At 37.5% G+C, this 13,274-nt stretch overlaps 1 protein-coding gene across 3 annotated transcripts in view; it reads left to right on the top strand.

Moving 5' to 3' along the window:
• KCNT2 (potassium sodium-activated channel subfamily T member 2) overlaps nt 1-13,274 on the top strand; it is a 239,178-nt gene that overhangs the window by 165,280 nt on the left and 60,624 nt on the right. For 2 of the 3 annotated variants that reach the window (XM_070939304.1, XM_070939303.1), the window contains exons 14-16: nt 4,411-4,519; nt 7,110-7,259; nt 8,128-8,357. In XM_070939304.1, the coding sequence (XP_070795405.1) occupies nt 4,411-4,519; nt 7,110-7,259; nt 8,128-8,357 (489 nt within the window). The remainder of the gene's footprint in view (nt 1-4,410; nt 4,520-7,109; nt 7,260-8,127; nt 8,358-13,274) is intronic. The other variant, XM_070939305.1, reaches the window with a different exon arrangement.

Here is a 13,274-nt window from a genome sequence, read left to right as displayed (position 1 = left end):
TTCTATCATATTCCATGTAGTTTTCTTTTTTCCATTAGAAATCCCTAAGTGTTTTCTTTGTTATCCTGGTAGGGTTGACATTTAATTTTTATTTTCTGCACCTGATCCCATCTGTGAAGTCTTTTGCATACTGAATAATAAATATTAATGTTCTGTTATTTACTCAAGTTAAACAAAAGTGAAGTAGCTTTGTGTGTGCCATATATAGCTGGAATGCATTTTCTACAATATTTGTCTCTAAGGAAAATATTTTGTTGAGTTGAAACTCCTCTGCATGTATCAGATTGTAGTCCTGCAAGCCATTTTTATGAACAAATAAAGGGGGAAGTTTGGCTTTTCTCCAAGAACACGGGGCACCAGCTTCATAATAACACCCACCGTGTTTAATTAAAAGATTTCAAAATGGAATATAAGTGAAAGAATATACATCAATAAAATGATTGGACATTGGTTTTCTTGTGCTTGTATCTTAGATACCTCTAAACGTCAAGAAAGGTATAATAACTTACAATGGTAAAACATACAAAACATATAGTGGCATATATTTTTAGATTTTTCTACTCAACAAGACCACTGGAAGACCCACTAACTGAGACAGAAGACCAGGCAATATTACTAACTGCTGCTACTTTTACTACTGTGTTTTACCACGTACCATATGAGCAAGCCCGTGCAATGGTCAGAGGGTTGGTCAGCCAACCCTTTACCTTTGGGACACTTGAAAGTGGGAAGTTAGAATTGACAATAGTGGGGGAGGATAACTTGCACGATTACTCATTACATAATCATCATCTTAGTTGACCAGCCCTGCCTTTTTCTCTCTAAGGAGTCTCTTAGCTTGGTTGTTTCCTTGCAAACATTTCCTTACCCAAACTATGTAACACCATCAGTGCTAGTAAGAAGTGGGGTTTGCTCTCAGTTTATATTCTAGCGGCTTGCCCTGTCAGTGTTGATGGGGCTGATCTTTGCATTTCTTTGGTTCAGCTGCTTAACCTGTTAACTTGTTTGGCAGTTCCTTGATTCGGGTATTGTTTACTCGATTTTTGGTCTGATGTTAATCTTGATCAAGTAAAAAATACAAATATTATCCTTATTTTTTTCTCTAACTAAAGCAATATCCTATGTTGAGAGCCCATAGACTGCAAAAAATACAGAGCTAAAATGAGCTGTGATTTAGAGACCTTTTGTAATAAGGATTTAACTTTGAAGGCGGGTGATCAGCCCAGCTCAGAGGTGGGTTTCAGCAGGTTCTGACCAGTTCTGGTGAACTGGTAGTGGAAATTTTGAGTAATTCGGAGAACCGGTAGTAAAAATTCTGATTGGCCTCGCCCTCATCTATTCTCTGCCTCCCAAGTCCCAGCTGATCGGGAGGAAATGGGGATTTTACAGTAACCTTCCCCTGGAGTGGGGTGGGAATGGAGATTTTACAGTATCCTTCCCCTGCCATGCCTACCAAGCCATGCCCACCAAGCCAAGCCACACCCACAGAACCGGTAGTAAAAAAATTTGAAACCCACCACAGGCCCAGCTTCTCTTAGCCAGGTATTCTGTGGCATAGTAAGCAAGTAAAAGCAATTTGAGAGGTGACTATAATCCACTAGGACAATACAAGATACAGCTTGTATCTTTTTATTTCCTGTGTACAGATTTTAAACAAAAACTTAACAGAAAACAGAAAATGAAAGCATTAAAAAGTAAATTTTATGACTGAAATATGCTAGGGCCAAATAAATACGTCCAGAATATATATTGTATTGTTTTAAGATTAATGGTTCATTACTTCCAGCTCAAGGAAAAGTCAAATCTGTTTACCTTCTTGCCCCTGCTTCCCCTCATCCATTATGTTCTCATTTGGTACAGTTTCTGTAGATCCTTCTAGAAATGAGCACCCTTTCTACATTACAAACTCTCAGCTTGATTCAGCAACTTTATGCAAATGTGCCCTTTAAGATTAAGATTTTCAGAAATGCCATCCCCTCTTAATTTAAATAGCAAAAATTATTGCTCAGTCTTCTTAATGATGAATTTCATTTCATCTGAAATTCTGACATCTGACTTTTGGTCAACTGTCATCACATACTTCAAATATAAAATTATTTGAAGTATTTACCTATTAATCAACCATGCAGATATGTAATTTAGGTCATGCTTTCCTTTCTTACTATATAAGAATAATATTTGTGAAAGTTTAAAAATTTGTGTAAACAGTTACAATATCGAGATTTTTGCCCTCTTATTTTTGTAAAAGATACTTTCGTGCAAGCAACTCTGTCTCCAGTGGTAAGGAGGTCAATAATTCAATGTTGTGTCAGGCTCCAAAAACCAAAAAAGAGACACAGAATTACTTCTCAGCAGTTTTCTTTATTGTTTCTCACCTATAGACAGAAATCTTACCAAACTAAAGCAAACTGCTTTGCTTCATTAAAGATATACTCTGAAAACATCTAAGGAGGAGCTATCTTGACCTTCTTTCTCCCAATCAAACTATCAAAATTCTCTTGGTGATGTCTTTCTTCTTTGGAATGTAGTCCCAACCTCCTGGGAAATCCAGACTACATTCCACCACACATTGTATCTATTCAGCATGTTTGTTAAGTGTCCACAAAAAATTTTTTCGGTTGTGATCAAACTCAGAGCCTCTTCCTGTGGCATCTGTTAAAAGAAGTAAAATTTCATTCATAAGATTGGTTTTGCTCTCAATCTTCTCAGATAAGAAAATGTATGCATAACTCCACCATTTTATCAGCTGCCCTAGAACTATTTTTTCCCCCGTCACTAAAACCTAAAGCAGAAAGACGTCATCCATGACACCAGGATATAAAACTGTAATTGCCTTGCTAGCTGAAGTGTAGAATTATTCAATAGGTCTTGCTGGATTCTGGAGGCTGTCTATTCTAAATTTGGCTTAATAAAATGAGGACCTATTCCCTGCTATGAAAGAATTATGTCTTGTGACTTACATTCTAGCTGTTTCCCCCTTTATTTGGCATTCTGGATTACTGGCTAGCCAGTACATAATATTTCTAGAAGACATCAAAAGATAGGATCCACAGGCAATTTCCTGTAAATAAAGGTGTTCCCATAAATCTAATTGCAGTGAGTATTATTTTTGTAAACTATTTCACATTCTCACTATAGCAGTGCTTTTAGGCGGGACATTAGACTTATCTTCCACGTTAGCAAAAGCATATAGTTCTTCTTTCAGATTTATTTTATAAAACTATATTTCAATCCCATTCAAGTATCTAAATGCTTAATTCAGTCAGGAGGTTTGTAGGGAAATACTGAGGTGAAAATAAATGGATGTTATCTACTCTAGAATAAATCAATCTTTGTGGTTTATGAATTGCACTAAATAAATGATTTATCTCTCTTGTTCATATTATTTTCCACGTTACATTTTGCCAACATAAATCCCTTTTGTTCAAAACTCATGAAATTTCCATTAAAAGCAACTGGATATCTGCAGTAAACTCTTTCACCCTTGTCAATTCTAATAAAATCCTGCATTTTATTATCATATTGATACGCTTACTCATGCTACAATAGGAACCAAGCAATTATTTTTTATCAAAAATTTACCAAGCAATGAAAATGCACAGAATAGTTTCAGTGCAAGCTGTTTCCAAACCTACCGCTCTTGAAATACCGTGTTTTCCTGAAAATAAGACCCTGTTTTATATTTTTTTGAACCCTGAAATAAGTGCTTGGCCTTATTTCCATGCGTTCAAAATCCGTTTGCTGCAATACTGCATTCTAACCATTGTGCCACCAAGTCTCCTCATATGCTGCTTTTTCAAACAAATCTGAAAACTTCACATAGAAGAGCATGTTGAGGTTTTACACATTCACATCTTCATTTAAGCTTAACGACATGTCCTTTTTTCTGTTGGTTTGTATCCGTTCCTGTAGAAATGTTTTTGGTGTGTGTGAAATGCAAAGAAGGTCATATGTTAGCTAGGTTGTGTTTAATTTCTAGGATGTTGTTTTTTAAATAGCTTTTGCTTAGCTTTTAAACCATATCAGACTACTGTCTTTTCCTGGGAATACATTCTAGAAGTGGAACTTCATTGATAGGAAGACATTTTACTCTAACTGCCATCTTGTACACAAAAATAAAGGAGGTATAATACCATATTATGGTACCTTTGTTTTCCACACCTTTCTGTTCTTTTTCCTTAGAATTTATAAAACAACAAATTTTTATTTATTTATTTATTTTTATTTTATATCGAATTTATATACCGCCCTTCTCCCTGAGGACTCAGGGCGGTGTACAGCCAAAGTAATGAACTCACAAATGAACTCACAGACCAATTTTAGTCTCCAGGATGCAAGCTGGCAATTCAAATAAACAAAAGTTGTTTTCCTCCTCCTCTTTCTCCTCTTCCTCCTCCTCTTCTTCCGCAGATCATGTTGTATGTGAAGAGGAATTCAAATATGCAATGTTGGCTTTGAACTGTATTTGCCCAGCTACATCAACGCTTATCACTTTATTAGTTCATACTTCAAGAGGGCAGTAAGTATAACAATTATCTCATTGGATGGAGTGAACATGTGAAAGTGACTGTTATTTTGATTATTCCTTGAACAGGAAAGACTGTACATTGATCCTATCCATGACTGATTCAGTGTTTTGTGCTTTCTGCTCTTATAATTATAACAAACACAGGCGATTACTGGCAGTTACAGGGAATAAGGTATAGCACTTTTGGAGGTCAACAAATTAGGAAAGACTAGGTTAATTATTTTCAGAGTTTTCTCCTGTGTGCTTTTTCCAAGCCTCTAAGATTCAAGACTTCATCTTGTATTCTTTCTTCTGAGAGATAGATAGCATAGCTTTCCTGTATTGGCACCCAATGTAGTTTTTGAAATCTTTACTCCATTTCACATGGTTATTATGGAATAAAAGATTCCTAAACTGGCTAGCAATGGAGAAAAAAGCTCCTTCATTCACTTAAGAGCCTCGGTGGCGCAGTGGTTAACATGCAGTACTGCAAGCTACTTCTGCTGACCACCGGCTGCCAGCAGTTTGGCAGATCGAATCTCACCAGGCTCAGGGTTGGCTCAGCCTTCCATCCTTCCAAGGTGAGTAAAATGAGAACCCAGATTGTTGGGGGCAATATGCTGACTCTTAGAGAGTAAACCGTTTAGAGAGGTCTGTAAAGCACCATGAAACAGTATATAAGTCTAAGTGCTATTGCTATTGCTATTGCTAAATGGTATTCAATTTAGCTTTAAGTAAATGCATCTATCTATGCACCCAGTTAAATAGATAGTGTTAAAATTGTCCATTTGCTGTGGTAAAAAAAAATAAACATAATAAAAACTACTTTGTATTTATTTTTAAAAAAATATTCAGAAGGTTGGTATATAAATAATAGAGGTAATCACTTCTTGAAGATACTAAAATCGACATGTGATATCCCATGTACACTAACTATAATTAAGGCCAAGAAGAGAGATTTACTCCAGGAAGGTGAATACTTCTGAAGACAGATCTGTCATATTATATAAATGCTCCCCCACCAAATCTATTAACTGTACTTGCAAAAGGATGTTATTTTTACAAATATCTAATATCATACCCATTTTCTCAAAATGTTTTTTTTCCAATCAAAGCAGGTGAAATAGATTGTTTGTATTATAATCTGAGGAAAAAAGTTGACTGCTGTTCATGAAATGCCCTAAACCTCTAATTTGTACGTCTTTGTAAAATCCTATTATTTATACTTTTGTTTCTTAACCTATGAATCCTTCCCTCCTCCCTCCATCCCTGATGAAACCTTAAAAAGCTAGATAGCAGGGAACAACTGTAACTTTCCATTAGAAGAATACAAAAGATGTAGCTGATAGATTTCTACCAGCCCTCCAGCTTCTAAAACAAAAGAGTCTGTCAAGCAAAAGGTGTGAATTTCAGGGTAAAGTTATATAGCAGAGTACTTAATAAAGAACATACAAAAGTTGGAAATAAAAGCTAGGGAAAAGCTAGAAATAAAAAATTGACGTTAACCCACAAACCTGTTTAGCCTTCTGTGTGGCTGGTCAGTATATCCCAAGGTGGATACCTTGCCACAATACTGAGCCAGGCAAATATCTAGGTGCATGTTATTGGCAAGCTGAAAAGCAGCCTTGCCTGCCAGCTGAAAGTGGCAGAGGGAAAAATGGTACAGTAACTTCATTAGCATTACTATGCTCAGCCAAGTATATGCAGAATTCTGAACTGGTGAAAATTTGGCAATTTTTGGTAAGTCACGTTGAAAATCTAGCAATTTTCAGTAAATCAGTAAGTCATATTCATTAACATATGACTTTATGCTAACATAAAAATATTGTTTCAATGATCATTTAATTACTATTCTGTCTTAATTTCAAATTGCATTTTATCTATGTTTATCTGGAATGTAACAAAACAATTCCTGACCTTTTCCCCATTGTGAACTTTCCAAACAGTAACTTTATCCAATAATGCAAAATGTTTCAAAGGGCAAAGGGTATACTGCAGATTAAAAAAAAAAGGTCTGTAATGGGGAAAAAGAAATCTCCATTTTTTTTCAGGTTGTGCTTTCTGTGATATCAGCAGACCAGAACTGAGTGCTTAAGTATTGCTGCAGGATGCCATCTTTGCTGTAAGATTGAACATAGTTGGGCATGGGACTATGATGATTCTCAATCATGCAGGTCATATCTGTAGAGATGTTCAATCATCTATATCAGGGGTGTCAAACTCACGACAACACATCATCATCACATGACATGTCACAACTTTTCCCCCCCCCCCCTTTGCTAAACCAGGGCTGGGCCAGTGCATCATGCATCCAGCCTATGGGCTGCAAGTTTGACACCCCTTATCTAGGTCATAGTTGTCCCAAGCTGATTTTCCAAAAGGCAACTGGGGTTTTTTTCCTCGAAAACCTTTCGCTTCACATCCAAGAAGCTTCTTCAGTTCTGAAGTTCAGAAATGAAGAAGCTTCTTGGATGAGAAGTGAAACATTTTCAAGTCCAGTTGCCTTTTGGAAAATCACATTTGGGATTCTATTCATGTTATATATATCTACCGCTTACATGCACAGATTAATGCTAACTCACTGTATATATCTGTGTTTCAGAGAGGGCCAACAGTCACCAGAACAGTGGCAGAAAATGTATGGGAGATGCTCAGGGAATGAAGTATATCATATTAACTTAGAGGAGAGTGTGTTTTTTGCTGAATATGAAGGAAAGAGTTTCACATACGCATCTTTCCATGCACACAAAAGGTAGGTTTAGTTTCTTACACTGAAATGCAATCAAGATCCTTTTAAAAATTCCCCTTTTGAATGAAATTTTTGATTTTGGGTTCCATTGATTAGATAGGTTTGTTGTTACTGAAGTGGCTAGTATATATTAACGTGTAAAAGTAAAAAACTGAGACTGCAATGTTATTACTATATTCTATTGCGCTAAAGAGTTGGTAATCAATGCTTTTCTTTCTTTTTCCCCTTTCTCCTACATTTTTTCCCCTTTCCTCCCCCCTTTCCCCAATAGTTTCATTTTCTTTTTTTATTGTATAGCCTGATAAATTTTTGCTCCACTGGGTTTTCATAGTATTGTTTGGTTCAATGTAAGAAGACGAGCCTACAGCTGAGGGGCTATTGGAATGTTTCTGGATGTAGCCTGTAGAAGTAATCTTGATTATTTGGGAATCTGAGGCTGTTAAGTTGACTTCTTTCCTCAAATTAAACATTACAATGCAAAAAAACAAAAACAAAACACGCCCGAAGGATGATTATAAGAGGCCAGGGTAGATGACTTATCAGTATATCTTTATCAGTATATCTTATCAGTATATCTTTCATTGGAAGCTTGAATTTTAGTGAAGGGAAGGGAGGCCTTTATAATTCAGGAGAGCCTTTCTTTGAGATGTTTTACAAAGCCACTACATTTTCTAAAAGCAGAAAAAAACTCATTGCTCTAGACCTGAATTGTATACAGAGTCTTAAGCAGCCCAAATGAATCTAAAATATTTTCATATTGTCTCTCTTGATTTTATTGTAATATGAGATGTGAAGGAATGGATGTAAGCACATATATTGTATGCCTTTCAATTTTTTCCTAACAACATTTCTTTTTTACTTTTGACATTAGGTTTGGTGTTTGTTTAATCGGTGTTAGGAGGGAAGATAACAAAAATATTTTGCTGAACCCAGGTCCCCGGTATATTATGAGCTCTTCAGATATATGTTTTTATATTAACATCACAAAAGAAGAAAATTCTGCTTTTAAGAAACAAGAGCATCATCAGAAAAATCACCAAACAAGATTGTTTTATCATGGTCCTTCTCGGCTACCAGTGCACAGCATAATTGCTAGTATGGGTAAGCCACACTAAGTAATGTTGCCTCAGTAAGGTAATGGTATATGGCAGGACACTCCAAACCTGGCAATTTTAAGGCTTGTGTGGACTTCAGCTCCCAAAATTCCACAGCCAGCATGAGGAATTCTGGGAATTGAAGTCCTCAAGTCTTAAAGTTGCCAAGTTTGTAGACTCCTGGTATATGAAAAAGACCTTGAGAACGGGGGAGGGGGAGGGGGAGGGGAAGAGATGCTGCCTAGGGAATGATTAAATAAGCTGCATAATAGGCAGAAAAAAAGAGTCAGAAAGGAAGCTCCCTAACTTCTCAGGCTGTAAAAGAGACGGTGAGAAATTTGTACCTTCAGACTTGCAAAATTATATTAGTTTAATCTTACAATAAAGCAGAATTAGTCCATCAGGTTGTATTCCCTGTCTGGTCTACCTGAGAATGCTGACAGTTTTAGAAGAGTATGTAAAGTATAAAAGAATTCATAAATATAAATTTTTAGTCTTCTTCAAATAATCCACCCAGTGAAATGGACTTGGGGTGGTAGAAACAGAATACTGAATTTTCCATTTAAATAACTGATACATAAAGGTTTATCATTCACAAGCTAATTATATTTGAAATGGTGCTTACTTTTCATTCCATCAGCCCAAGTTTCCATGTTACTGAATCAAACATGAAACTGATTTTATTGTTCACTCTCCCATTCTGAGAAATGCCTTCCTGATGACCAGACTCCTTAAAGTAAATGAAATCATAATTATGGGTACTGTTGTTCAGGCTTTGCAGTTACTGGCAAAATGAAGGCGATGTCAGCACATCGTCTATATTGCGGTAGGTTATTTCGCAAAGGGTGGAATAGAAAGACAGAAGCAATGAATAATCCTGTCAAAGGACACCTTTATTTGTGTCGTTTTCCTTACTCGTGGAAGATTTCTCTGAACAAGGATTAACTTGAAATATAACATAAACAAAATATAGTTTACTTTTTCTCTTCTGGAATTATAGTCTCTCAATAATAAACAGTCTTCTGTTACTTAAGCTACTCCCTAAGCTAAGGCATTTAACAATAGCATATTGTCTCAAGGGAAAGTACTTAAGGGTAAGAGTGATAATGTTGTCAAGGGATTAGGTTTAGTTACACATTTCTTGTGTAAGACTTCATTCTATTGTTGGTCTATCTAGCAGCCTGGTCACTGAGATATTTCACTGACTTCACCCAGCATTAGTGTCTTTATCCATCCACATCCATCTTGGTTTTTCCTTGCTTCACTTCTTGGATGACTGCATGCTTTTTCCAGCAAGCCTCTGTTTCTGGGAATTCTCCAGTTTATTCTTCTGTTTGTTGTCTCCCATACTCTGTCCTTCTTGGCTCTGGTGTTGTAGCTGTTCCCCTGACTGATCCAAGAAGTTTTTGTTGCTGCTGTGTCATGTGATGACTACTTTATTTGTGTCTATTTTCTTACTCGTGTAAGATTTCTCTGAACAAGGATTAACTTGAAACATAACATAAACAAAATATAGTTTACTTTTTCTCTTCTGGAATTATAGTCTCTCAATAATAAACAGTCTTTATGTGGTGACCATTCAAGTGAGGTGACAACGGGGGTCATAAAAGATAAAAAGAGGATGGAATTTGCAAACAAGCAGAAGGAGGAAATGTTGTCAGTGCCAGTGGGCCAACAATGCCACCCGCTCCCATCTAATAATGCTTGTCCACAGCCAATAATCTCCAGTATCAGATGGTGCACCTCAGATAGCTCCAGCCTGCCTGCAAGGCCTTGGAGAACTCACTAAACTGGCAGCTGAGTATACCAGCAACTTCAAGGAAAAAGAAAAGTCCTATACCTTGATCATCATACAGTCTTCTTCTCATACGTTTGATGGAATATGATGAGTTTAAATATTTATTTAGGTTTTTTTAAAATATTTTCAATACTAGTGCTATTAATTATAGGCAGCTTGGGTGCAATTCCAAAGCAACTGGAATACTATTTGAACTCCATCTACATTGACAAAATCACCAGCAGTCAATTGCAATAAAACAGCTTTACTTAGAAAAGCTTACATCATGTAATGATACAGAATATAAAATAATGGATTTGGAAGGAACCTTGAAGGTCTTATAATCCAACTGTCTGCTTGAGCAGGAGACCCTGTAACATTCCAGACAAATGGCTGTACATTCTTTTCTTAAAAACTTCCAGTGTTGGAGCACCCACAACTTCTGAAGGCAAGCCGTTCCACTGATTAATTGTTTTCGCTGTCAGGAAATTTGTCCTTAATTCTAAGTTGGATCACTATTTAATAAGGTTCCATCCATTACTTCTTGTCCTGCTCTCAGGTGCTTTTGATAATGGGTCTCCCCTTGATCCCTGTGACAGCCCCTCAAATATTGGAAGACTGCTATCATGTCAACGCTAGTCCTTCTTTTCATTAGACCTTTTACATCTTCAAACAACATCTGTATATCCCAGATTATTGGGAAGGACTCGATAAAAGGTGGATAAAAATGCAAATCCAGTCTAAACGTCTGTGCATCTAACCACTGTAATTGGACAAGAAACAATGGGTGAACACTATTCAAGGAGAGAAGCAACCTGGAATTAAGGAGAAACTTCCTAACAGTGAGGACAATTAACCAGTGCAACAGCTTGCCATCAAAAGTTGTGGGTGCTTCATCACTGGAGGTTTTTAGGAAGAGACTGGACAGTCACTTGTCTGAAATTGTATAGGGTCTCCTGCTTAAGCAAGGGTTCGACTAGAAGATCTCCAAGGTCCCTTCCAGCTCTATTCTGATTCTGATTCTAATTACAGTTCCTGACCATTTTTTCTATAGGTTGGGTGGAAGGTAACAATCAGCATGGTCTAATATTTAATCTCAACCACCAAGCAAAGTCTTTTTTGTTGGTTTGTTTCTACAACATTTTGTTTGCCTCACAAGCCTACCAAAAAGTCCAGCATACCAACTGATCTTGTAGTCTTTGCTACAATTGAGTAGCAACCTTTGCTTAGTGGGCTAAAAAAAAGTGTCTGCTTTACTCATGCACAAATAATACACATACATATGCCAGACCCTGGCTCAACAAAGCAGCAAAATCTATCCTTAAATATATTGAAATAAGGCATATACCAAGTGCAGCTATGCAGCAAAGCTAGACCTTCACTCTAGTCCTGGTAGTGACTTTTGAATCGATAATGTTCAGCCTTGGCAATACTTTTCAGTGAATCATCTGAATTCATGTACCTGTCTTCCTTTTCCTTCCATTACCTATTTTCTTTTATAGACTCTTTGAACATATCCATATGTCTCTCCTTCTCACCAAAGGATTTAAAAAGACAATAACAGTTTATCTACAGGGAAGCAGCTGTGAATAGATTTTTTTTCTGCCTATTAAAATGGCTCTTTTTTGGGAAAGCCATATGCTTAGCAATAGTTGGTCTGCCACAACATTCCACTCCGCCCTCATATCATACCATTCAGTCTAAACCATGAGCAGGAAATATTGACTAGTTTTTGCTGCTATACTGGTTATAGTGTGGAAGGAGGAAAAACTCAGAAAGAACCCAATCACAAGCAACAAATCTAAGGTCCAATCACATTGTTTAAAAGAGTGTATACTTTTGTTCTGAATTTGAAAGAAAACACTCAGATGGGGTTTTTTGCTTCCAGCTCTGAATATTCAAAACAATCTTTGCATTCAGGTTTGTTAGCATTTAAAGTCTCTTGCACACTCCTCCTTGCTAGGCTTTTTAGTTTTCATGGTCACATCTTAATCAATCAGAATTTATTAAGGTCGCACACGGAGCCATATTGGTGGGCACGCGAGCGTTGCCCTAGCTCAGCTAGGGAAGGCCCGTTTTTTGCTCTCCCCAGGCTCCAGAGACTTTCTAGGATCCTGAGGAGTACGAAAATGGCCTTTCCCACCCCCCTGACTTCTGGTGGGCCTCCAGGGCTGTGGGGAAGGCTGTTTTCACCCTCTCCAGGCTCCTAGAAAGCCTCTGGAGCCTGGTGAGGCCAAAAACGGGCCTACTGGGCCCACCATGCCATCACGTGCCAAAAGCAGGGGGAGCGGGGGGGTCAGCGAGAAGCATTGAATTATGAGTGTGGGCACATGCTCGCGTGACACATACCCCCCGCGCGATCCCCGCTTTTGGCATACGACAGCAAAAAGGTTAGCCATCACTGCTATATACCATTTCAGATAAGTGGCTGTCCAGTCTTTTCTTAAAAACCTCCAATGATGAAGCCTTTACAAGTTCTGAAGGAAAAAATTCCACTGGTTAATTGTCCTCACTGTTAGGAAGTTTCTCCTTAATTCCAGGTTGCTTCTCTCCTTGATTAGCTTCCATCCATTGTTTCCTGTCTTGCCTTCTGAAGCTTTTGAAAATAAGTTGACCCCCTCTTCTTTGTGGATGCCTCTCAAATACTGGAATACTGCTATCATGTTACCCTTAGTCCTTCTTTTCTCTAGGCTGGCCATACCCAATTCCTGCAACCGTTCTTCATATGTTTTTATCTCCAGGCTTTTAATCATCTTAGTTGCTCTTCTTTGCACTTTTTCCAAAGTCTCAACATCTTTTTTATAATATGTTAACTAAAACTGGATGCAGTACTCCGTGTTTTATAAAGCAGTACTAATAGTTCACATGATTTTGATTCTAAGCCTATGTTTATACAACCAAGGATTGTATAAGCTTTTTTGGCTGCTGCCGCCCACTGCTGGCTCATGTTTAAGTGATCGTACATTAGAACATCAAGGTCCCTCTCACAGTTACTGTTTTGGAGCCAGGTTTCGCCTACTCTGTACTTGTGCCTTTGGTTTTTCCTGCCTAGATGTAAAACCTTGCTTTTCTCCACATCAAATTTCATGTTGTTGGATAGGGCCCATTGTTCAAGTCTGTCAAGACCTTTTTGGAACCTGAGTTTGT

The sequence above is a fragment of the Pituophis catenifer genome, unplaced genomic scaffold (genome assembly GCF_029215685.1).
Source record: "Pituophis catenifer annectens isolate HBS135680 unplaced genomic scaffold, rPitCat1.0.hap2 SCAF_3, whole genome shotgun sequence".
Lineage (NCBI taxonomy): Eukaryota > Metazoa > Chordata > Lepidosauria > Squamata > Colubridae > Pituophis > Pituophis catenifer.
Note: the sequence above shows the minus strand (reverse complement) of the source record. Positions and strands in the feature narration are given on the sequence as shown.